Source organism: Scleropages formosus, chromosome 1 (assembly GCF_900964775.1).
Source record: "Scleropages formosus chromosome 1, fSclFor1.1, whole genome shotgun sequence".
In the NCBI taxonomy this organism is placed as follows: Eukaryota; Metazoa; Chordata; class Actinopteri; order Osteoglossiformes; family Osteoglossidae; genus Scleropages; species Scleropages formosus.
Window position 1 is genome coordinate 41,124,115 of NC_041806.1, and position 26,700 is coordinate 41,150,814.

General features: G+C 45.6%; 1 protein-coding gene across 1 annotated transcript; it reads right to left on the reverse strand.

Moving 5' to 3' along the window:
- On the reverse strand, positions 1-26,641 carry cfap61 (cilia and flagella associated protein 61). The gene is made up of 25 exons (XM_018743638.2): positions 26,579-26,641; positions 25,890-26,040; positions 25,569-25,719; positions 25,395-25,471; positions 25,247-25,314; positions 24,968-25,088; positions 24,600-24,732; positions 23,786-23,980; positions 23,118-23,233; positions 22,425-22,464; positions 21,698-21,837; positions 20,706-20,832; positions 20,056-20,133; positions 18,472-18,678; positions 17,708-17,836; positions 13,856-13,983; positions 10,679-10,771; positions 9,683-9,851; positions 8,523-8,697; positions 4,620-4,912; positions 3,169-3,496; positions 2,395-2,486; positions 1,830-2,035; positions 547-643; positions 1-313 (listed from the first exon to the last, which is right to left on the reverse strand). Exons 2-25 carry the CDS (start codon positions 26,030-26,032, stop codon positions 113-115), a joined length of 3,507 nt encoding a protein of 1,168 aa, XP_018599154.2. The 5' UTR covers positions 26,033-26,040; positions 26,579-26,641; the 3' UTR covers positions 1-112.
- Between the last annotated feature and the right edge of the window lie 59 nt (positions 26,642-26,700).

The window sequence follows — 26,700 nt, forward strand, 5'->3', positions numbered from 1 at the left end:
ACTAAGTGTTTGAAAAACTTTAAAAAGTAATGAAAACAGTACACAGTATATGTAGTAAGCATTAAATAGTGAGATACTGGTGCAGACAAAAAAGTCACATTGGTGTAAATTACTAAATTAATCCTGGCTGAGCATACATGGTCAAATGGTATCTGTTGTAATTCAGGTAATTTAACATGCTTTTCTTTAGCGTAGTTATGCTGTCGCTTTTCTGAAAAATGTTCTTGAGGTATATTTTTGGATTTTCTGAAACAGCCTCTTCATTAAGTACCTTCTGGACAAGCTCTGGAAGGGAAAGCAAGTCACCATCATCCTGTATAAAAAAAAAAAAACGACAGAGATAGGTTGCATCCATCCTGTCATAACAAATAGATTTACTTTAGATAAGATCATGATACAGCAGGATCCTAAAAAGTAAAGTGATCTTTCCCCTTTTCATGACATTATATTTCCTTCCCTGTAATAACATTCCCTGAGCTCTGCAGTTATGTACAAAAGAGTTTTTCCAACCTGATGTTTTACAAAGGATATGAATAGCAAACAGACCTGCACTTTTGCGGACTCCATAATCTGACGCACTTCCTCTTCGAAATCTGCAAAGCGATCATGGTAAACTGCCAGGCACCATGGCTCCTTGAAATAGCTGTGACACAAAATCAACAAAAGCAAATGCAATTCAGAGCCATAAAAGCAACATTAATATTACTAGTCCTGCACTCTCCACCTACCCCTCTGCAACACGTACTGCACTTGAGCTAAAAATCAGCCATGTGCTCATTTAGTGATTATACACAACTGTAGAATAAATAATTGTATGATCATAAGGTAGTGGCTGGTAGTGTAGAAGAGTCGCTGACTTACACTGCAAAGACCTGGGTTTCAGTCCAACCTCCTGCTGTAGTACCTTTAAGCAAGGTACATTCCCTAATTTGCTCTAGTAAAATTTCTATATTCTCTAATTTGTCCCAGTTGTATAAATGCGTAAGTAATTTCACATTACATGTTGCTTTGGAGGAAATGTCAACTAAATAAATGGAATTTTAATAGCAAATTTTGTTGAGAAAGCATCAGTCTTGACATTTACAGAGCCTTCATTCAACTGATATCCAGTACTAGGCACTAAGTACTGACACCCAGTAGTTTCTTACACAGCACAGTCAGATATATGGGAACCGCTAATTTTTAAGCAAATATTAAACAACTGCTTACTAGATCACATGCAGTACAATATATTGACACAAACACAAATCATATGTTAAGATGTTTCAGTGAATGTAACTTTTCGACCAGCCTGGCATTTTTTTTTTTCTTTTCCACACAACCTGTCCTTGATAAATGTAAAACTATTACAAAATTGTCCACATTCTCCACTACAGATTGACACAGTGGGTATCCTGTTGTGTTATAAGGATCATGATCTGTATGTATTGCAGATAGTGGGAGGAGTCCCTCAGATGTTATTATAATGTTGTTATGCCCCCAAAATACACTTTAAATTGCTAAATTGGGCCTTCCAGCGAAGTAAGAAAGGACATCTCTCTCTTTCCACATATTGGGTAGTCAGTGCTAGAAATTGTCTTTGCTTGATTAATAAAATTGTTGGTTAATTATCTGTACTGTACAAAGCACACTGGAACAGATGAGAATTGTGTCTTCGCAGAATACACTGGAAAACCTGCAATTTTCCAGCATCGTTCATTGTTAAAAATAGCAAAATGAGGGAGCTAATTAGGCAAGGATGACGAATGACAAAGGAAAAACCTGCATGCACATAGCTTCATAGATACCGAGCTATTTTAATTATGCCATATACATACGTATTGCCGTACCTGTAGAAATCATGGATGAGGCCCTCATCAAAGCGATCGCAGAGCCGATTCAGGAGCTGTTCGTGTTTCCCGTAAAGGCAGAGGTAGTTGGAAACCGGGATTGGTTTCAGAGAAAGGCAGGTGATGGACTCCACCACGCCATGTTGGTTCACATACAGACAAAAGTATTTGCCAGCCTCTATGCTCCCGGTGACCATCTCTTGACCCTGAGAAGACCCGCACATTAATAACCCCACATTTACTGAGTGCCAACAGTATTTAATGCATACTGGGAGCACTGGAAGCTGGAAAAAAAAGAATATTATTTTTCAGTTCCACGCATTTTAATTCGAGCACTGAAATGAAATTAGGGCAGGTATGTAGATTGCAGCAATTCCTAACCTCCTCTTTAGAACTGGGAAATGCACTGGTGCATTCGAGGCAAATTACATGAAAATTCCCATGAAATATTTATAGAGGAAAGTAGGAGCTATGTAAAATATCGCCTGCACTGGAAGAAAAAAAAAAATGACAGCAATGCTCCCAATGTGGCCACTGAGAGTATGAGCACACCAGCAATACCCACATGTTTGGCTGGTGATGGCTGGGCTACTAATGGCATACAGATGGCTGGTTTTGCAACCTGCAGATAGCTGTAGCCTCCTGGCAATTTCCCACCTGTACGCAGAAATAGCAGAGCGTCACAAGGACAATTACTAAATCTAGTATTTAACCCACAAATGCTGGTTCCTTGCCATCTCCACTACGTATGGAAATGACCTGCAGGGTAAGCACCTGTAATGCTGAATATGTAACAGTTACATATAAAGATAAAGAGGCGGAAAATATTCTTCTATATGTGCACTGCTATCTATTGTTTATACTGTAGTGGAAACCTTTGTAACTCTGCACATTTTTACAAAATACAATTAGCAGCCACGAACCATACCGGATAATAATGGTTTAAAGATTTCTGGTGCATCGTGATATAGAAAATAAAAGTTTATGTGCTGGTTTTCCTGCCTAGTGTCGCAGTTCTGTTTATGCCGTGTCTCACAACACACCAGATCTCATAATGTGGGTGTTTATTTAATTCCTTTGTATAATGATGTCCAGCAGCATAATGGACAAGTGAGATTCAAATGAGATTCAATTACCAGGCTACAATAGTGCATTAAAATGCAATGTGGAGTAGCGGCTGGAGCAAAGGAGTCTGGGCTGTCAGGGTTTTAGATTCCTTCTCCGCTTTAATGTTGGTGTGTATAGCTGAATAAGGCTTTTTCCTGCAGCCGCTTGTTTTGCCTTTGTATTAGGAGATGTCTGAGTGCGTGTGTATGTGCAGTGGAGGCGGAACACGGACCCTGGATCTTGGCATCAGCGTAGATGAGGACAAGGCGGTCCATGCCTTCGGGGAGGTTGGAGGTGGGCTCCAGTGTGGGGTCAAAGAGGGGCAGCAGCGCCGCGGCCAACGCCTGACCGACCTCCTTGGAGTTGAAATGGGCATGTTCCCAAGAGTCAGCATAGTAACGCCGGGCAAACTTGGTGAGGGGCCCAGCAGCTCGGATGGCGGGGTCGTTCGTGAGGAAAGCGGTGTCAATGATCAGCCCTCCGTCATACACAAGGCAGGCATCGTTGAGGACCCTGAAGGTGTCATGATCCACACCTTTCCTCGAAAAGTTCATGAAAACCTGTCACGATAGAAATTTAAACAAAACACGTAAATAAAAGCATGTGTAAAAGCCCCTCATCAGTGCCAATGAGGGAATTGATTCATTCATGAGTTCAGTAACAAATAATTTGATCAGTTACTGCTGAGAAGTGGAATCCAGCTTGTTATTCACTGTTTCTGAAAAAAAGCAACATCAAGGAAATAGTCTTCTGCTGAGAATGTACTATGGCACTAACAAATATAAAATGAAAATGCTATTAAATACTATTAAAGAATACTGCCCATAACATGTTCTGTTTTGAAAGTTTGACAGTGCAAATTACCCACGAACATTATAATTCTGAACACAACAAAAGACATGTGAGATCAAGGATCCAGAGCAATCGAAAGAAGAATGATCCAATTACCCTGTCATTACAGAAGAAGGATACATATCCAACTGACTTCGCTTCATCAAATGTTACAAAAAACGTAACTGGACTGCTAATTTGTCTCCATGAAGAATAGAAGGGGTGAAGTATTCATTAAGAGAAGATGCTCAGTGTGATTTATGACCTTACACCATTCTCATGCGGATCAGCTGAGACTTATACAGTACAATCTTGATTTTTAATGATCGGCACAATTAAATTTATATTTATACATTTAGTGATGCTTTTCTCAAGGGACACAGAATTCAGGGCAAGCAAAAATGAATTCAACAACAAAGAGCTTTAGATACAGGCACATGACTTTTGCTTGTGACACCAGCATTTTGCTGAGACACATTAGCTGCATAGAGAATCGAGAATTATACAGCAAATATATAGGCAATCACAGTACACAATGGGGTACAAATGTGGTATGGGGTGAGAAATGGGTCCAAAAGACATGTGTAAAAGGGGTTCAGTAGTACTGAGGGACAGGGGGAACTCATCTCACACACCAGAACCAAAACTTAACTGGCAGACTTATTACTTTGGACCCCTCGTGACTGGGATCACCAAGTGGCCAGAGCTGGAGGAGCACAGTGCTCTTCCCGGTGTAGGGAAAGGGCGTTACAAGAACAAATTGAGGCAATAATAAGAGAACTTCTGGCACTGAAATGAACAAAGGTCTGCAAGGTTTATTTTTCCAAGACAAAACTTAATTTGATGACTTACTGAACATTCCATGCGCAAGGCCTCTTTGTTAGTTGTGAAGGAGACAGCTGTGATTGGCTCAGGGTCCTGCCCATCATTCACCTGTGCCAGCAAGCAGTTTTCGTACACGGTCACGCCCCTCTTATTCAGGGCCTCTGTCACGGCTCTTTCCACGGTAGGGTTGTTGAAACAAGAGCCGGGGGAGTCCGTGGGCAGGTGGACCAGATGGATACGAGAGCCACTCACACCCATGCACAGAAGTGCCTCTACGCAGGTGTACGCGTCTATGCTGTTGCCATAGATGACCACGTTACCTGCAGCAGAAGAAGGAGGAACAGTGTTTGAGAGCAAGTTAAAAATCAATGTCGGTGCCCACACTGGAAAAACCCTCTTTCAGTGAGCCCCCTGATGAATTCCTCTGAACTCCTGACATTTTGGGAGATCATTTAACAATACAGAAGGGAACAATGAAGACATTAAGAATACGCACTGCTTAACCTTGCGCAGCAATTGTAGAGGATGTCAGGGGAAGAGGGTGCATCTGGCGCTTTTTACATGTTTACGACAAGCCTTGATGGCAAAACTCTAATTATGATAATTATCAGATCATTACAGTACTTCAGTTTAATGTCAGTATCATTTTAAGATCTTCGAAATAGATCCTTCTCTTATTTTTAACGTATGTGTCATCAAATTGTACGGCACACTCACAAATGTGAAAAAATTGGATTCCTCTGTGCTTGAGTTTGACGTTTGGTCGGTTGCTAAGCTTTCCCTTTTTGCCACAATGGACTCGTTATTAGATATGGTACCATTTTCAACAACAGACACCGAACAACAGAGAGTGGTATTTATAGGGATAATTAGCAGTTTAGGGTGAAGGTCAGTAGAAAACTGATCCACCAGGCATGATTGTCAATCAATCGAGGTCATTTATCAAACTACATAAACATCGTTTTGTGCTGAAAGTGTAACATTTAGTTCCAAAATGTGTGCAGCGAAATGACAAAACTTGATTGCCTAAACATAAAAAAAAAAAAAAAAAAAAAAATCAAGCATGTCTTTTACTTTTTTGCCTTTCAGTTCAATCTGAAGCAGGTATCCAGATATCTTTTTCAGTGCTGGCATCTGCAACATGGTGTGAGGAAACTGAGGATGTTTTGGAATCTTCCAAAAAAAAAAAAAAAAAAAGAAAAAAAAGAAAAAAGAAAAGCTGTTGAGGCTACAGCCATGCATATGGAGCGCAGCACCCACTGCTCCACTCCAGCCTCATCTCTGCGCAGCCCTTTGTGCCGATCCTCCTATTCAAGTGCGCAGAATGCAGCACTGACACAAAGCATGCTTTACGGTGCATAATGGGTTAGGCAGGACTGCGTTCTACCATGTGTTTCTTTTCATCGATGGGTTCAATTATGCCACAAGAGCTCTCTGTCGCACAGCTGCTCCAGCGTATGGAGGGAGGCAAAGGAAGCGGGGGCCGACCATGCAGCACGGCCTTCCCTCTTCTGCACCCTAATGGCATTTTCATGAGCCATGATCTCTGACTGCTCTGAGCACGCTGTGGTGGTGCTTAACCAGTGGCGTGTGTGTGTGTGTGTGTGTGTGTGTGTCTGCGTCTGCTTTGACTCTCTGTGTTGCAAACACATTTTAACCTGTGGTATTTTGCATCAGGCTGGGATTTATACAAATTAAATAAAATGCTATTGAAGATGGTAAATACAGCAGGTTCTGAGAATTCTAAAAGTTTTGCTCGCCCCTTGTTCGTATATTGAACTCTAAAATTTCAAGACGATTACATCCCAGTGTTGCTACAAAACCGAAAGATAAAGCTCAGAATCGAGAGCACTAGTAATGTTTTGTTCACACATTTGTGTGTGAAACTGACAAATTTCTGTCTAATTTCTGGGCGGCACAGCGAGCAACGCTGCTGTCTCACAGCACCTCGGTGAATTTAATCCCCGCTTGGTCTGCGTGGAGTTTGCATGTTCTCCTTATGTCTGCGTGGGTTTCCTCTGGGTACTCTGGTTTCTTCCCACAGTCCAAAGACATGCTGTTCAGGTTCCCCCATAGTATGTGAGACCCATTGTAAGTAGTGTATCTAGCAGTGTAAGTCACCTTGGTAAATAAGGTGTGTGGGCTCATAACACTACATAGAGTTAACTGCAGATAAAAGCATCTGCTAAATTAAGTAATGTGTAGATCTATGAAATAATGCCCATTTTAATCACGAAAATTAAGAGAGCCCTTCATCCCATGTGCACATGCATACGTCATAAGGATTTTCACTAAAATTCAATACACTAGCTTCAGTACATCACTGAGTTTAGCCTCTTTGTTAAGCTGGCCCCATCGCCACACCATCTCTGCACGACGAATGCTGTCTGAGGTCCTGAATCTCCAGCACTACAGCGAGGCGCAGCGCAGTGTAGTGTACGCTGTCCTTGGTCCTGAAACTCATGGCTAGTACATGAAGAGTGCTGTCTGTGGTCCTGAAGATCGGCATGCGCGCGCACGCGCGCACACACACACACACACACACACACACACACACACACACACACACACACACACACACACACACACAATCTGAAACCGCTTGCCCTGAGCGTGGTCGCTGCGAAACGGAGCCTATCCCGGCAACAAAGGTGCAGGGCCGGAGGGGGACGGGACACACCCAGGAGGGGACAAGAGTCTGCCGCAAGCAGGACTCGAACCCCAGACCCACCACATAGCAGGAACCGGCCAAGGTTGCTGCACCACCGCGCCCCCTCCCCTGGGATAGAGCCCATTTCAATGCACGAGGAGTGCTGTCCATGGTCTTCGGCCTCAGCTAGTTACGGCTCATGGTGCTCACTCATCTTGTCTCTGCACATACTTGTACTCAAGGCCACTTTTTTTTTTATGTATTTACTGTTTTATACATCTGACACATATTTTTCTAAATTTTTTTGTAAAAGGTAATGTAAATACAAAAACGGAATATTTGAAAGCTTTAATGAACAATTCATATCAGCTTTACAAATATTTTCTATTTAATTTTCATCTGCTTAACATTCCACGAATAAAGCACACCTCTCGATCTACAGTCCTTGCCCCAGAAATTAAAGTGTGTGTGTGTCCATTATATATGTTATCTCCATTATCAATTATGGTTTGTCCACTGCAATAGACTGTGGTGGTGCAGAGCCTATCCTGGAAACACAGGGCGCATATACTTTTTCTCCTCATAGAAGATAAATATTCACAAGTTATTACAGAATGTCCTTGCAAAGGAATGCAATAAAAAAATTCTACAACATCTACAATTTGTTCAAGGAAGAGCAAAATGCACTGAGCACAGCAAGGACACGTGGACATGGCTCTTGACACTGGGCTCGTCTCCGCCGCACAGGTGCACACCGTGCCGACTTGGTTAAGATCCTTGCTAGCTGGCATGATATTCTCTCATATACAAGAATTTAATAACAATTTGGTAACTTCACCATCTAATTACCTAATATAATGGTGCAAAGATTTTTTTTCAGAAAAAACTGCATTATATGAGTGTTGGGGGGCACGGTGGCGCAGCAGGTTTGGCAGGGTCCTGCTCTTTAGTGGGTCTGGGGTTCGAGGCGGACTGACGTCCTCTCCTTGGTGTGTCCCCTCCACCTCTAGCCTTGTACCCTGTGTTGCCAGGTTAGGCTCTGGTTTGCCATGACCCTGCTCAGGACAAGCGGTTTCAGCCAGTGTGTGTGTGTGTGTGTGTGTGTGTGTGTGTGTGTGTGTGTGTGTGTGTTTTCATTAGGCCAGGATTCTGTCATAAGCAGGCCTTGTCCAGGCATAGGCAATGTTTGCCGCAATCAATTATCCCCTAATTGCAGAGCATTAGCCATCTAGGGTGGATCTGGTTGAACAACAACAACTCGAGGACCGACAGCTACATACCTTCCCCATCAATAAAGTTCTCGAGCAGCCAGTGGTAAGCAATCTGGCAGTCGTGGTTGTCGTTGAGGGTCAGAAGGTTAGAGGGCACAGGCCATCTGTACCACTGGCTGCGCTGCACCTCAGCATCAGAGTTTGTCACTTGTTGACTGATATCCACTCCAGTGGGGCAGGGCACCTGCAGGCCAAGCAAAAAAAAGGCATATAGGGTCTTCATACCATTGTCCTTTTCGGTATCTCTCTCCCTCAGCTATACTTGAGGTGCCACGTTGAGATTTTGCACAAAAAAGAACATTGTGTCGCAATGCATGCTCACCAAATAAAATGCTTCAAGCAGTGAAACAAAACTAATTCCAAAGGTTGTGTCTAATAATTATTCTAAGAGAAATGACTGAGTGTGTTGACAGTTTTTATTCTACCTCGAACAGCACAACATTTCACACTAATGTTCCATGTGTCAAAGGGCAAATACAATATTGTTCTTTACTTTGTTGTGCAATTAAGAATTTACTATTTTTCCAAGGGTTTCAAGAATGTCATGGTCAATAAAATCAAAGACCCCCTCTCGTTTTTACACATGGCACGGACAAAGATGTCGCCATCTGATCAGCAAACTTTTCTTGGAATTAGCCAAATTATCACGTTAAGGATGAGATCAATGTGTTTCTTGTACTGCAAGTTTAAGAACTGTCAAACCTAGTTGTTGCCATTTTGCCCTTCTGTGTTTTTATGTGCATTCTTTCACAGACACATATGGTATAGCGATCCTAGACACATCATCTTATGAAAAATAAGGTTCAGCAACACAGGATAAAGAATGACTAGCATGGGCATACCATGGAGAGGTGAAGTAGACACTCACAGAACAAATAAAAAGCAGATACTGTATAACACCAATTTTTAACTCAAAAACTATGAAACGCAATGAAAAATTCCTACTTGTTGCTTCTTCTCATGCCTTCCACCCCTCTTGGGCCTACTGAGTAATATATCAAGTGGTATCTGCAGAGTTAAATGATGTATAAAATTGGCGCAAATGATCGTTACGCATGCTCATCGTGAATCTCTATGAAGGGCCACGGTTCCTTTACGGTTCACATGAGATCCACCTGGTACTTCTGTGGAGTCAGGCAGGTGTGTGTGTAGGGGTGGGGTTTGTTCACCTGGTACTGCTGCCCAGTGCATAGTACGAGATGGTCGTAAGCCACCTGGCATCCCCCAGACACGACGACATGCTTGGCAGCCCTGTCAATACTGATGATTTTGCCCGCAACTACATGGACTCGAGAGCGGAGCGAGAGTTGGGCATGGTCCTGGGCACTGTAGCTGTGGCTGGAAAAAGGATGAACGAGAAGCTCGTCAGACGCCTGTCCAGCCCATTGTGAACTCATAAGTAATATTTTATTCATTATTTAATCTAAATACTGGATCTATGAATATAAAAAATGCTATACTAAAAATTTATTAAATGTGCTATTTGCTGTTTAAAAATGTTTAAACTAAAATTTAAGAAAGAATTTGCAAGTGCTGCCTGGATATAGAGAAGATAAGCGTCAAAGCCTTTGGTTCGATGGATTCAGACAGACTTTACTGGACAACTGTACTACAACATGGTAAAAGCATGAAAAACAGTTTAATATATAGTAACCTTCGTTTGAGGATAATTACAGAAAATATCAGATATCAGAGATGTCAATCAGTACTTTGCATGCTGTAAATGTATTCTTCTCTATAGTTTGCATATAACTTCCACACTTCACATGACAGGAGTTAATCCGAAGAGTAACTTTTTCACTTGTCTCCTCTTGTGTAAAGACAAGCATCTGCATCACATTTAAGTAACACATCCACTGGAATATTTGCGAAAGGTGGATTTTAGTACAATAGGGGGTGCGGTGGCACGTTGGGTTTGGCCAGGGCCTGCTCTCTAGTGGGTCTGGGGTTCAAGCCCTGCTTGGGGTGCCTTCTAACGGACTGGCATCCCGTCCTGGGTGTGTCCCCTCCCCCTCCAGCCCTATGCCCTGTGTTGCCGGGTTAGGCTCTGGCTCGCCGCGACCCCGCTTGGGACAAGTGGTTTCAGACTGTGTGTGTGTGTGGATTTGTGTACAGTTCCAATACAATGACATTATTCACACTGAATAGATACTTGAACCTCATACCTTGTGGACAGAAACCTCATATTCTCATTGATACCACTGTCTGGGAATCCATGTGTGGAAATCAGTATGAGGTTGTTGAACCTTAGATGTGGGCTGGAAGAGAAGGAAGGAAGGAACACACAATTACATTTTAACAAGACACTGTAATATATATATGTCTGAAGGTTTATAAAGCCATAGAAAAATTGTAACAATTATTTATAAACAACTATTTCCATTTTTTGATAGGTGAGAATTTGGGGCTGAGGTAATGGTTCTTGCTCTTACAAAAAAAGTGTTTCGTTTTCAGTTTTACTTTCATCATGATAACATTACAACAATTTAAATCATCCCATAAGTAAGAAAAGCAATAAGGGTACTTCCTTACAGAAAAACAGAGCACAAATCACAGTTTGTGAACAGCATTTAAAGGTCTACCTTTCTGCATATAAAAATAAGCTTCCCAGGATTGCGTTGTGAGCTACGGCTGGTGTGTGCTGCAGGGGCAGTGAGAATGTGCCCATGCCCTCTGGGTTTTAGGAAAGGTTCCCATTCCAGCTGGGGTTAGCTGTTGCCAAGGATGCTGAGGTTGAGAGGGGCAACGGGTGCTGTGGCGACGAGGGGATTAGAGACAACCAAAGACGAGCAGACGGCGGTGCGAGGCCGTGCCCGAACTGATTTCTCCATCCTCGGCACTACGCACCCTCCACAATAAGCTACATTTAAGGCCCGCTCTCCTCGGAACATCCTTTTCGAATCTTAGCTTACTTTCCTTTCTGCTCTCTCATTTTCCGCCCTCTTATGCAGCCCCACCCCCCATTTCGATGAATCCCTCTGGAGAGGCAAACAAAAGCCCTTGTGAGGCGGAGGACCTCCTTTGTGTTTGCTTACATGACATTATTGTGAAAGAACGACTGCTCACGCCCGACAAAGCCGTGACATTTCACGCTTGAAGCGGCGTATGGCTCTACTTGCCCATGGCCTTAGATGATTGATTGTGCCCATTAAAAGCTTGTTACTTTGAGCTGCCAACGGTAAAAGGCCTAGCCACACTTTCCATGTGCCAGAGATGGGGAAGAGCACCAGAGGGGCTTCAACAAGCCCAACTGAAACAGTCTACCATTTAAGCATTGATAATTACGTAGCAATTAACTAGTTTGATTTACTTTTTATCCTTTTGTCAAAGTCTCCCGAATTGTTCGAATAAAAGCTCCAACCCTACTGCTCTTGCGTTCTGAGTGCTTGTACTCAGATTTCAAGCCATTTTCTCATTTATCGCTACGCGTTGGCTGCCATCCGTCGTAAAGCCACACGGTCTGGGGTCCGGCTTTGACCCAGTTGTCAGCTGGTGGATTGCTCCCCTTATCAGCCAAAGACAGAGACCCATTGTGACTGCGACCCGACCGTGAGGGACAGGGGCCACAGACATCCCTAACTGCTGTCCCCATCTATCTTCGCCTGGACGATTCATTCCCCATTGAATGTGACCTGGAGGGATGTCGGCCTGTCCTGGTGAGTGATGGAGGGGCCCATTGATACTAAACACATGAAGGGCCACAGGACAGAGGCGCTCCGGGGCAGCACTGATAAAGCGGGAGACGGGGATTGTTTGTGGGAGTGTGTGTGTGTGTGTGTGTGTGATGAGGGGAATAATTTCCCGCTCCCATGCCCCCCATCAGCCGCCACTTCCGCACACTGATCGGTTTAGTGGATGCTAACCGTCTCATTAGTCAACTCATTAGTGACAGCAAACGTGGAGCGGCGGCGAAGAGGCACGACAAGGGTGCGTGGTGTGGGGCTAATTAAAGGGCCAGCAGGGTCCTGTCAACTGCCAGCCCTCGGGGCAGCTGGGAGGGCGCCGCACCTGCCAAACCCTGCCCTCTGCTCTTACTCCACACCCTCACTTTCTCACACAATAACCAGTTGCCAGGCAGTTCTTGCCCCAAGGCGACAGTGAAACAAGTTAAATGCTTCACTGTTCCGAGGGAGCTAGGTGATGCGCTATTTCTCCCGCCCATCCCATCGCTTGCGCCTTGTTCAGGTCCTGGGATCCTTGAGAACGAGTGTTCTCAGCAGGCCGATGAGTTGCAAGAGTGATCGCAGTTGGTGTGGGTTTCATCGCAAACAACGGACACGGCAGGCATGGACCGTGCTGCCTGACTGGAGGTCATCGCGGCTCTAAGTGTGAGGCAGTGATTTAAGGCATATGAAGACCAAACAAGTAAACTGAACAAATCGTGCACTTTCAGAAATGTTTCAGTGGTTTCTGTGGATGGTGGCAGCCTTCATTCGACCAAAACTCACTTCCAAAAAAACATCCATCCTTCGGTCTGTTTGTGCTACCATTTACGTTTATTCGTTTAGCAGATGCTTTTCTTCAAAGCGACGTACATCTGCGAGAACATTACAAAAAGTGTATTACATCGACAAGTTTGGTTCGTATGCTGGAAAGTAACAAACTGACTGTGCTTTACAATCATGCACCTGCATCGATGTCTCTGTTTCGCTTAATGTAATGCACACATTCTATTTTCTATGAGATGTATGTCGCTTTGGAGAAAAGTGTCTGCTAAACGAATAAATGGAAATGTAAAAAAGAACGCGTCAGTCCCATGTGTTAATTCCTCTCCCTATGTGTTTTTGTCAAAGAAAATCATAGCAATCTTAAATTATTTACGATATCGCAGTCGTTCCCCAGATTTCCTATTACACTTAGGTCCGCAGGACAGCGCAGCTTTTGAAAGCTCGAACTTAGAATCTAAAGAGTACTAGTTGAAGGTGCTCAAACTGACATTCAGCTACAAAATCGTGAAAATTTATGGTTCCACATATTGCAAGCGAGGGGGGTGCGGTGGCACAGTGGGTTGGACCGGGTCCTTCTCTCCGGTGGGTCTAGGGTTCAAGTCCCGGTTGGGGTGCCCTGCGGCGGAATGGTGTCCCGTCCTGGGTGCGTCCCCCCCCCTCTCCAGCCCTGTGCCAGGCTCCGGTTCACCATGACCCCGTATGGGACAAGCGGTTCAGACATATTGTAATCATTGGTGTGCTGAACAAAGACTTAAATCTGACACAATGTGTCAGTATGAAATAAGTTAATAGCATTTCAATTATTTCAGAGTAGGAAAACAAAGAAATAATAATAAAAAAAAACATACCCTTTATATCTGCTCTTAAGGTTGTGAATAAAAGGCAAATACGTACCAGAAAGACAGCACCTCCAGGAAGGACATCCCCGTGTCAGACGCTCCCACAACCACGATCCTTGAATTTATTGTTAGTTTTGGCTCCATCGTCAGCTTTCTGCTGAAATGGTTGAGAGCATAAGGTACCTGAGAAAAGAAGATGGGGGGGGCATGCAATTTTGAATATATTCTCCTTATTCATACTGATGGCAACTAGTAGATTGCCCTCATTGCATACACATTATTCATGTTCAATTTTCTGCCGCTGTTTAATTTTTTTCCCGCTGAACCGAACCGGTCGGCTGAGCAGTAATTGCTGCGTTCCTGAGAGCTGCAGTATGCTGACACAATACACCTGTCACACCGATTAGAATGAGAGTCATTGAATAAAGACACAAAACGCGGTGCTTGGGCAGCACCGTGCAACAGCGGCCGACGCTGCTGCCTGACAGCTTCTTGGGCCGAGGGTTCAAATCCGGCTCGGTCCAAATGGATTCTGCACGTCAACCCTGTGTTCATGTAGGTTTTTTCCCCTCAGCCCAAAGACATGTATTTCAGGTGAACTGGTGACTCTAACTTGCCCTTAGTGTGTGTGTATATGTGAAAGGGTGTGTGTGTTCCGCCTACGATGGACTGATGTCCCATCCATGGTGTACCTGTGCTTCCAGGATAAGGGCTGGGCAACTGGAACTCTCCACCGGAAAAGCAGTTATTTATAAAGACTAGATAGATGGCAACTCCGCCATTGCCGGTCCCAAGCCCGGATGAGAAAGGAGGACGGTTGGGCGTCGGGCTAGCGACCCGTCCCCATAAAACCCATACTACTAAAGAAGCGACGAATATCTCCTCAGCTACTATTCCTGCGAGCAAATCAGGTCCTTGCCAGATGACGGCGTCGGAGCAAACCAGCGATGGGGTCCAACGCCTGAAGAAGGATGCGATTTTCTCGGCAAAAACGATTACCAGACTTGGCACCCGGAACGTTCGCACACTTTACCAAGCCGGCCGGCTTGCCCAACACTTGGAAGCTAACGACGAACACTGTTCGCAGGATAAACGCATTCCGCTAACGATGTCTCCGGCGGATTCTCAAGATCCAGTACATCGACCGCATTACCAACGAAGAAGTCTTGCGCCGGGGAAATTCCAGCAGCCTTCAAGTTACAATCATGCAACGACGACTCAGGCTAGTCGGGCATATTTTACGAATGCAACGACATTGCATTCCCCGGGTGGCAATGCACCGGCCAGGCGTGGCCGGGGCCGTCCCCGCACCACCTGGCGTCGAACTTTCATCGACGATCTTAAGTTCGCTGGCGTATCCTGGAACGAAGCTGAAGCGCTGGCAGAGGACCGGCAGAGGTGGAGAGACTTCGTCGCCCGATGTGCCCAACAGCACGGGAGGATCTAAGACTAAGACTAAGATAGATGGCACATGGTTTCCACTAAGTAAGGGAGTAACAACTTGCCAGCTATTGAAAAATTAAAAAAATGAGTAACGGTACTCAAGAGTGATTATACGCAAATACTGCGGGAACAATTTAGGCCTGTTTGAGCACTGGTTGGATGCGTCGCCCTCGGTTACAGCTACGCCGAGGAATGCTTTCGTGAAAACAGGAGTAGAGGGCCACACCAGTGAAAGGCTTCAGTCATCAGAGCCTCCGGTACTGAACTAAAACATCAAAGGACAGCGCCTGTTCCCCGTGTCATGTGCTGACATTTTCAAATGTCAAAGGTTTCCACAGAAGCTGCCGAGCGACTATAAACGAGAGGAGCGCGCGAGGGAGAGGCTCGCGTGCGGACCGCGCTTCCGGCAAAGCCGACATCTGCCGCGTTTCACCGGTAATCTCCTCGGCGCTCTAATTGGCCTTTGAGCTCCGGTAGTTAGGGGACCGGATGCACAATGCGCCCTGTTTGGTGGACCCGGCGGTGCTGGAGGGAAGGGCGAGGTGTCCTGGAGCTCCTCCCTCTGGAAGACCAGGACCCCTTGAAGGGTCGTCTTTAGAAAAGCCTGATTGCAACGAACGGCGGCACAGATTCCAATCACGGGCGCCGAAGTGAGCGAGAACGGAACTGAGGGATGCGATAAATGAAGAATAAGTGTGTTAAAAAAAGAAAAAGAAAGATACGGCAGTGACTTTGAGTCCTGGTGCCCTGGAATAGCCTCCGAGATAAACACTGGCCCGTTCTGAATTAATGGTCCAACGCTGGTTCAATAGCGCGATTCCTCCTTTGTCCTTTCGATGGACTTTGTTTTAGGACTTAAACGGAGCACTTCACATTCTGGCGACAGCACAACTTTGACAGGATGCCCTAACCTTTAAAACAAGCGAAAAGACAAAGCCCATTTGCAATGAATCTGCACTCAAATCCAGCACAGCTAAGCTTCGAAGGTCTGCTCGCCTTCCGTCTCAAGGCCTTGCAAACACGCGCGAGTTGCTCATCGCAGCGCGTCGTGGAAATCGCAGCTTGGTTCGGCAGACGGAGGCTGAGCGATGAGATCAGAGTGTCTCCGCAGGGCCGATATTATACCTGGGCACGAGAACAATGCAACAGGTAATAACAGCAAGAAACACCGTGATCGACACCGTGATACGGCAATAACGGGTGGGAGGCTGCAGCTCATTTAAAACAAATTAATGCACACGCCGGGCTCCAGGGATTACGGCCTGAAGCCGGCGCAGGGCTCGGCTGCCTCTTATCTTCCCCGCAACCTCGAAAGCCCCGTTGCTGCGACACTGGAAGGAAAGCTCGGACGCATCTGGAGCTAAGTGGCAGAGAAATGCGCACGGCATCCGCTAATGCGGGGGAGCAGAGCATGAAATTGGCACTCATGCGGGAACACATCTTTGATATCTGCAGGTTACATAACTGCGCCGCTGTGCTCGAAGGGGTAAATACATTTAGGGCTGCGCGTACAGAGGTGCCTGAAGGGTTTTATTGGCACGCGTACAGTCGGAGGGGAAAAACACATTTGGCGCGGTGGCGTGCTGATGCGGTCCAAGTTTTTTCTGGAATATACTCTCTCAACATACAAACATAGTTTTTCAGCGTAATATATATTGTGAGCATGTGTAAGTGAAAGGGGACTATATTGAGAAACGTAATAATAACGGAGCACGAATGTTAAATGGAAACCGTGCGATGTTGTTATGAATTAAGTACGGCTTTTCTATTTTTACGGTAGCATATGGCAAAACAACAAAATGAAAGCTCAGCTTGTGCTTTCCAAAACAAGCGCCTCCTTGTGATTGAAGAAGGTACTACTTGTGTGGCATGGAAGGAATTCGTCGCGGGCGAGAAGAACAGAACCTGAGAGCGGGTACGGTGGCTATACGAGAGTGAGCGTGGGTCCTGGAGGAGCAGGACGAATGAAGAACCCAAAAACATCCGACCAACACTCAGACCGCTCAGCTGAACAACATCACGCAGGTCCTTAGTGAGGATGTAACTTACACAGGTTTCCTGCTAAACGCAGTAAGACGTACCAGTCCTCTACCAGCATAGTTGACCAAAACATCTAAAGAACTCGCTTCTTCACTCACAATTATTGCTCAGCCTGTTACTGTGGAAATCATTTCTATTGCTTAAGAACATACCATAATTGACACGGAGCGACGCTTGGACCCCCGTTTAGTGCCAGGATGGCTTCTGTGTCCTATTAGCACGCTCTGCTGGCACTCCGAAGTGTACGGGGTAGGTGGACTTGTCATCTTGAATTGTGTGCGTGTGACAACTACCTCGTGATAAAAGTTGTCCCGTTTCGCTTTCCCAGGTGCACGGGGCTCCAAACTGGTTTCTGTAGCGGTCCACACCAAGCGCTCGCACCCGCTGCCTGGCTGCGCGACGCTCACAGAGAACGAGTACGCACCTCCTCCTTGGAAACTTGCGCCGGAGGGGCATTGATTCCGAGCTCCTCCAGAGGGTAGACGATTTGCCGTCGCGGACGCACCGGAACCATGCATCCCAGAGCCCAAGTCAGAGAGTGTGCAGATGCATTCTGGGAAAAGGAGGAGATGAGCACAGAGTGAGTTTGCAGAACTCTCCGGTGGCGAGACTCCATGAACAGGAACTTTGAGCGAATCCATTCTTAATTACTGCCACTGGATAATTACATTAGCATGTTTCGGTGGGAAGAGGCAGAGTGGGGAAATTTAGCACATTTCCACTGTACGGGAATCCTCCCCCCCCCCCCCCCCCCCCACTTACAAGGACATGTTCACCAAGCTAATCACAAGCCAGAGCGACAGCAGCACAAGTCTCCACTCTTAACAAATTCCCAGGCTGCTAATCAAGTGTCATTGTGATTCCAGTGGAAATGATCTCTCTAAAAGGCTATTGGCAGGGCTAATCAGGAGTCGGCGTGATTGCGCCAGTATCCATCTTTCTGGAAGTGTCCTGGCTAGCTGATCTTAGCCGTCTCTACTCATTTCCCAGTAAAGACGCCACTTATCAAAGCATGGAGAGACCGGGGGAAGGGAGGGGTGGTCCAAAACAGACTCTCAGCAGCTGTGCCCCTTCCCAGAGAGGCTCCAGAGGCAGGACGCATGTTCGCGCAGCTAAAATAGCACAGGTTGCTCTCTGACTATGTTCTTGACCACAGTAAAGGTCCCCCTTGAAACGCAGCCTTCTCACCCTCTGACTCTGGTGGGGGGGGTAGATGGGGTAGTAAAGGCAGGATTTGTGTCCCAGCCGCAGGGCCTCTCCGAGGAAGTGCCTGGCGTAATACTGGAAGATGGGGTTGAGAGCAAAGTGGGACAGCTGGCCATGGTCCTCACGCTGGTGGTGGCTGAAATAAATGAAGCTCTCGATGTTGTAGTGGGATCGGATGTACTCGATGTCCTGGAGCACAGGGCGGCAGATGGAACAGGAGCAAAAACCCACTGCATTATTCGAAGGCAATGAAGAACGACGTAGAGGGAGGAAGGGAGAAGAAAAATTAAGTACCTGAAAACATGGAAAAAGATCAACACAAGTTTCAAACAGCATTCATTAAAAATGCTTTTAATACAGTACAATTTTTTTAAACTGCAGTTTACAAAACCACAGATAGTGGCTCCTTGTATCACAAACTGCCAAGTTATGAATTTTTTAAGACAGAATTTTTTTCCCCCAATTATTTAATTTATGGGGTGCGGTGGCGCAGTGGGTTGGACCACAGTCCTGCTCTCCGGTCTGGGGTTTGAGTCCCGCTTGGGGTGCCTTGCGACGGACTGGCGTCCTGTCCTGGGTGTGTCCCCTTACGCCCTGTGTTATCGGGTTGGCTCCGGTTCCCCACGACCCCGTATGGGACAAGCGGTTCTGAAAATGTGTGTGTGTATGTATTTAATTTATACGGGGGCACGATGGCGCAGCGGGTTTGGCCTGTGCCTGCTCTCTGGTGGGCCTGAGGTTCGAGTCCCACTTGGGGTGCCTTGTGATGGACTGGCATCCCATCCTGGGTGTGTCCCCTCCCCCTCCAGCCTTATACCTTGTGTCGCCGGGTTAGGCTCCAGCTCGCCGCGACCCTGCTCGGGACAAGCGGTTGGTTTATTTTTAAATACACATAAAGGTAACTTGTGTTTACCACGCCGACACAAAGGTGCCGGTACGGCGCACCTAAGCAGGGAGGGAGTGTGGCGTCACCTTTATTCGGTTCTCCCACAACGTTAACAGTTCACGTGTCGTGTTCCTGAGTGTTTTTGAGCAAAAGCAAGATGACAAATGTGGCATTGGCTTATGGGATGAATTGGTCAACAATGGGCAATGAACAGGGGTTTGTGGAGAAAACATACTTATTTTCTATTAAAACCTGTATTAAATTAGTTTTCGACCGAACATAGGTGGAATAAAAAAATACTAATAACAGCCAAACAGCATTTCTCTTTTTTTTTTTTTTTTTTTTTTTTTTTTTAACAGATATACTGTAATTGTGGTTCTTACACAATCTAACCAGCTAAGAACTCAAACGACCTCTGCGTTGTTAAACTTTTGTCGACTGTGACTTTATAAGCGTAACGGCTTTACAAAGAAAACCGATTATGAAGACTCCCACTACTAGTTGTGTTCACACATTGAGAAGCCCGAGTAATTCGCAGTGCAACTCTAACAACTTGATTTACGCATATCATACATAAAGCGGGTTCGAATGAAATAAGTAGCTGCACTTTACAGAAAAACTGCAGCGGAGGGAAGGGGAAAAAAAGGCCATTGTGGAAAAGATAAAAGACACCTGTTTACCTCCTCGTTCCTGATAATTGCCGTGCCCACAACCTGTTCCTGGACGACGGCCACAAATGCCTGCAGAGGGGTCCCGTGCTATCAGAGAGAGGGGTGCACCCATGAGCACTCACTGGCAAGGAGAGAGACCACCCCTCCCCGCTATCCACCCATGGTCGCCCCGCACACAAATCTGCCAGGGCTCTCACACACAAATTGCTTTACTTTCAATGAAAATCCAATTTCCATGCTGGAACAAGAGCTGATTTTATCTGGCAGCTGGCGATGATTGCGTTTCCACCGCCCTGTTCCATCGCATTTAATTAAACGCACAAATGAATTAGGATGTTGAAGCGACAGTAGCCAAAATGCACCCTGCATTATCAACCTAATTGGACATTTAATTATTATTCATAATCACAGGCCATTTAAAAAAAATGTTGCTTAATGATTTTAATAATCCGCGCCCTTCATAAGATTTAAATTCTGACGGCAGCGCTCTTCACGTAAGAGCGGGCTCTTCGGCTGAATGAACGAAAGCGCGGAAAATTACTCCAGATCTGTGCGTAAAACAACACGATGTACGTGCGTAACACGAAGTGAAGAAATGTGCTTTTTGTTCTCTCTGTCCCCTCACGCGAGCGCAGGAATGGGAGCGTGTGCCGACTGACCGGATCGCGCCGGGCCTGACAGAACAGGTCCAAGTCCTCCAGGATGGACTCCTGCAGCCGAAGCTTCCCAATCAAGGCCTCCACAGAACTCCTGTCACTCGACACGGCCACCCTCACCTCGAAGTCCCTAAGACGCAAGGGGAGTCATGGTACGCACGTAGGCTGCTCCATCACGCACTATGGTACTTTCACACACGCATTTCCCTAATATATTATGTTAGTAAGTTGCTATAAGAGGGTAAGTTGGCAGATTGATGCTTTTGCACAAACATCATCCATTTATGCAGACATGTTTTATCTAAGCAATTCGAGGTTCCATACTTCAATAGCAGGGCCCTTCACAGAACCCAGGGCTGGAACAAGGAGACTTCAAGCTCTTTTTTGACAACTTTTAAAATGTGTACAGCACCAGTCAAAATGTCAAGTTTCTAGGCAACCCAGAAAATAGCTGTATGTAAGAAATGAGACAGAAGGATAAAAGCAGAGCGGCACACGAGTGTCCTGCATCTCTGGGAATTGCTGCACGACAGCTGGGAAGAGATGCCATCTGATTTCCTTGCTAAGTGCGTGACTTGAGGGAAAAAAAGCTAGCACACACAAACGCGTGTATACTTTATGTTATTATGTTGTTACATGTATTCGTATTATGCATAGCTATTGTGAATTCTTTTACAAAAAAATTTACTGTTATTCTCATTATTAATTTTGCTGACACCTTTCTCCAAGATAACTTAGACTATTAGATTTGTATACTAAGCTACATAAAATTATTATTATTTATTTTTTGTACTGGCATAACGCAAGGTGAGTACCTTCGATCAATGGCGATACCGTGGGAATGGTCAGTTTAACAACTCAGTGACTTGACCTAACTGATAGTTTATAAGAAACTATGTAAACAATACAGTAATTTGGACTGGGACCGTAAGGATAGGTGTGAGGACCGTACTGAATCGTGATGTTGTGTGCTCGAGGGTGGCGGGCGGACGCACGTAAGCAGGCTGGAGCGGTGGCAGATGTAGAGCTCATGGGGCAGGCTGCTGGCGGGCCGGGGGGTCACGCGGAGGAACCTCTTCAGAAGGGGGAACTCTGGGACCATCATTGGCACAGAGATGACACAGAAGTCACGGTCCTGTGGAAGGGAGATGGCAGTGAGTTAAGAGTGGGAAGTTCAATTTACATTCACAAAGAAATAAAATGTCATTAGACGTGAGCTGTATAAAAAAAAAAAAAAAAAAAGCTAAAGACAATGGTAAATTTCTTAAACATATCCCATGGTACATGGAACATCAAACATAGGACATGGTACACAGTTATGAAGTAACGGGACTCTTTTGGGTGAACTTGGTAAATCAGTTTTTAAAAACAACGAATTGTCTGCATTTGGAGGGGGGTGCGGTGGCGCAGTGGGTTTGGCCAGGTCCTGCTCTCCGGTGGGTCTGGGGTCCGAGTCCTGCTTGGGGTGCCTTGCGATGGACTGGCGTCCCGTCCTGGGTGCGTCCCCTTCCCCCTCCGGCCTTGTGCCCTGTGTTGCTGGGCTTGCCGCGACCCCACTCGGGATAAGCGGTTTCAGACAATGTGTGTGTGTCTGCATTTTATAGAAACACTGGGTGCATATTTACCTAACCTAACCTACACGTTAAAAACTGTTCGAGCTTGCTTAACTTTTTTCTGCAGTGACTCAGAGAGTAACATAATGCGCTTGCATGTTGTACTTACAGGGAAAAGTGCAAACATATAGGGCAGGAAGTCCACGGACCTGTGAATGAAAACAGAAGGGGATAAAAAAAATGAGTGACGGGCATCGGGGACATGAGCGGGCGAGGGACTCGTGGTGACTGGTGCAGGTGGGGCCCCCTGGCCGGCTCGGTATGTCGCACACAAGCTGATTGGTGCGGACAGCAGCTCGGGCGTGTGCCCCGCTGCTCCCCGTTGCCCCCTGTCAGCTCAAGCTCCACGCTCATCCGTTATGTGCTCATTCGACGGCACCCCGCGTTTCAGAACAGCTGCGAAGCAGAGGAGCAGAGGGCCACGCTCTGTAGGCGGCTGGCCCACAGACAGCCCTTCAATCCCTCTCCACGGAGCGCTGGAGATTTCCGAGAAGACACCGTGTCCTGCAGTCCCGTTCCATGATTTGGGATGCTGTAAACTGGTTCTGGTGAATCTTTGTGGACTTGCCTTTCTTCAGGGTTTAATGTGTAATCGCACTCAAGGTTTTTGGAGCACAATAAAGCAGTGGAAAAGAACAGAATCGCCAGACTGGAGGGACCATCCAGCATTCATACACCATCAGGGAGGGTCACAAGTAAAGAGGAGAGCCTAATGAAAATAAAACTAACTGCAATGAGTTTTAGGAAAAGGGACATAATTTGGCTGGACACTAATGAAGATTGGATGGTTTCTGACACTCACCTTGTTTCATACTTCTGCTCCACAAAAAATAATTGGATGCAGAAGGCATTTGAGGCCTCTGGGTGGATTATGAATTCTGGCGTCAGGCTGGACTCCCGAGACTCTGAAACCCGTGGCTAAAACGAGAGGGAAATCTTAAGCGTTGACTTTCTGCTGAAAAAGTGAGTACGGTGGATGCTTAGCATTCATGAAGGCAGTCATGTGGAGTACACCTGAGACACCTGAGAAGTACTTCTACAGGACAAACCGGGTACACAAGTGAAGGCGAAGTAACCCAAGTGTCCTACGTCCCTGTCGACTACCGCACAAGAGCTGGGTAGACGTGTCGACTAATTTGCTACTCAGACTTGCTAACCAAACGCCTCGTGAAAAAACATCTAGTTTTCAGCAGGTGGACTCTGATTCCAGCTCTAAAGTCCAGTACCCGTGATTAGTTTGAGTAGACAACTTAATGTCTTCAACAACTTAACTGAAACAGCATCCAGATTTATAGACGCATGCATTTTTATAGCTCGATGCCTAGAAAAAGAATTGTAAGTATCCTAGTTAAAAAGCACAGTAGCAGAACTCCCTTTGGAACTTGAACCTGGAATTATTTATTTCACATTTCCAGTTCCTTCCCTCATATGCCTGTATTTGTTCTTTAGGGCATCTCGCCTCCATGCTACCTCCTGATCACTGAGGCTGTCTGCATCGGGCTCCTGTGGAAGTGCAGCAATATCAAGACCGGGCTCCATCTCGGTTGGGCCCTCGGGGGCTGGTTTGCAGAGCCGGTCGAAGGGCGCAAGCTCAAAGCATTGTGAGAGCAGCTTCAGGTTGACCTCAGCACTTGCACTGATGAACCCCACGGCAGTACCTTCATCCTGAGCTCGTAACCACGCAGAAACACATGCACACAAAGGGACAGAAGTTCATTATCTGACTCATCACCAGTACTAAAGAAATGATTCATGACCTGTAATATATCATTGGCTTGCCCTTTGAAGCTCATTTGTTTAACAACACCTGCAGCTGCTATTTGCAATATTAAACATCTCATGATAAGCGAAAGATAATACGTTCAATGTTAACACTGCACGCTCTAAAGTTGGAAAAACAGCATCATACAAAAAATATGAGCTTTCAGTACATTAACAGAATATATACATTTGTTGAGATTTCTGCTAAAATCAGGCAATTCCACAGAATTATTCATGACTCAGAGGAGGAAAAAATAGCTTTAGATTATTGACAGTTTGCTGCTCAGTGACAGTTGGCTGTATATTGGACCTCATCTACCATATGTGCCATGAAAACAGTCCAGCTCTGCTCCAGAGGGAGGGGGAAAGATCTGTCTTGGTTTGAGAGCTAATGTAGCCCTGCCAAAAACAGTACGCACCGGCCAGTGGCACCTGCAATGCGGCCGCTACACTACTCTTCTCAAACACTTAAGTTTTAATGAAAACCGAACGTGGAAAAGTCCAGCAAAAGTATAGAACGAACCTCACAAACTGCTGCGTGGTGGTCCTCATCCTGGGCTTCGATGAGGTCGGCCAGAAAGTACGGGCCGTAGGAAGCATTGAGCATACTGGCATGTTCTGCTAATATAGGAGTGAGGTCGTCGTGATCCTCCACCCTGTTAAAGGAGTTGAACTGGTTAGATGTGCTGCTTTAAACGGTCCTTCGGGCAGCTTGATTAAGTCCTTTGTACGTACTTGTGTCTTCATTAGCAGTACAAGACTGATAACTGCGCAAGTCAGATAATGCAGGCGGTACTGAGCTCACTTCTGTTGTCTGTCGCTGAAAGGAAGTGTCAGACAGCTAAAGCGAGCGAACGGAAGAGAAGCGAAGGGTCTGATGGGGGGTCGGACCTGGCTCGACGAATGTGCAGCCTGGGTACGTGGTTATGTCTGAGGCACACAAACGCAGAACACGGGCTCTCGGGATCCTGGAGGCATGCCAAGGGCTCAAAAAGCTCAGCCAAAGCTGGCTCTGGAAACAAGCGGCACAGATGCACACATTCACCCAGTTTGTGCAACTATTATTACATTTCTGAAATGCAGGATTTTAGTTAAAATATTAATAAAGTATTGCTATTGCATTGCTTTCAAAAGTGGTGAAAAACTGCGGTTTCATTTTTAACATCTCACCGAGGGATGAGCTGTTGGTAGTAACTAGGAAGATGTAGTGTAGGTCCGGGATAGCACTGAATACTGTTCTGCAAAAAAAACAAGTTAAATTTTGCAAAATATACTGCGGTAAAAGACACTTTCATCCACGGTAATTTAAATGGCTTACCTTACAATCTCTTTAGCACTTGCAATGGAGAATTCTGGCAGGGCCACAAAGAGATGCATGAAGAGCGTGTTCAGTGGCTGACAAAACACAGCAACATGGTAAATTGTATTACGGTATATAGTTGAGACTTTGGTCAGGATCCTTCTTTAACCCCTGTCTAAATGGCCAACTTACCGTGCATTTGTCTGCTCCAAATTGTTCACAAAACCACGGCTCCCAGCAGGCCTGATCCACAAAGTCCACGTTCGGGTGGTTAAGGAAGGCGGCGTGGGCAAGGAGCTCATTGCTCGTGTTGGTCAGCGTGACGGCGAGGTTGGCCTGCTCTCTGAAAGTCAGCGGCAAGGAAGAGCAGTGGCAGTGTCATTACTCTGTAGTGATGGTCCATTAATGATGTTTTGCAAAAGAAATGAGCAAGGACTCCAAACATTTGACATGGTTAGAAACGTATTAAAATGAATCAAGTGGGTTGTCTGTCTTCCTCCTCTTGGTACTCACAGCAGGTAGATTACGTGAACCCTTCCAAACACGTCCGCTGTGGAAGGAGTGATGAGGCTGTTGATGTCTGGGGCGTCTGCAGACTCTGTCCTCCTCACCCCAACAGTCTCAACTTTCCCATGTAACGAAGTGATGCTTTTCATTTTTCTATCTTAAAGAAAAACAGCACAATAAAGAATTACTTATTATTTATTAATTCATCTGAGGTGACTGACGGTGTTCAATTTGTATACTAAGCTGAAAACAAGAATTGTTTACTTGTTTATAAGGGGGTAATTTTTCCTGTAGTAATTTAGGGTGCGTAACACTAGCAAAGGTACCACGGCAGGAGCCGGGATTCACACCAGGGACCTTCAGATTAAGGTGTCAGATCTAACCACTAAACTACCTGCAATGATTGAGCAGCATCTTACACTTGGCTGAAGCAGCACAGTGGTAGGCTACCTACAATTATTTATCAATAGAGGAGCACTTCAGGTTAAGCAGGCTACTCAAAGATATTACAGTACTAATAAATAAATACAAATAAATGTAATATATTATGTACTAGGTAGGTGAGATGCAAACCTGCAACCCTCTCTCCCTGCTGACTAGGTAACAAACTACTACCACCTGATCCACACATTTAATTAGCCGCAAAACATGATAACAGTAGGCAAAATTTATAAAGCGTCGAGCTACGTATTTACCCCTCCGAACAACTGTTTTTCAATTGTAAAACTGGTATTCAATAACGAAAGGGTGCCTGCACCACCACAAATTGAGTTTTCGATGGTTCAATCGTCACCATAGCAACAGTACACTCTGTGAC

What these genes read in the sequence shown, in the direction of transcription:
- cfap61 (XM_018743638.2), bottom strand. Translation starts at nt 26,032, where the DNA reads ATGAAAAGCATCACTTCGTTACATGGGAAAGTTGAGACTGTTGGGGTG. An exon ending in AGTGCTAAAGAGATTGTAAG is followed by an intron (nt 25,315 to 25,394) that starts GTAAGCCATTTA and finishes TTTTTTTTGCAG; the next exon opens with AACAGTATTCAGTGCTATCC. An exon ending in GAACTTTATTGATGGGGAAG is followed by an intron (nt 4,913 to 8,522) that starts GTATGTAGCTGT and finishes CTTCTGCTGCAG; the next exon opens with GTAACGTGGTCATCTATGGC.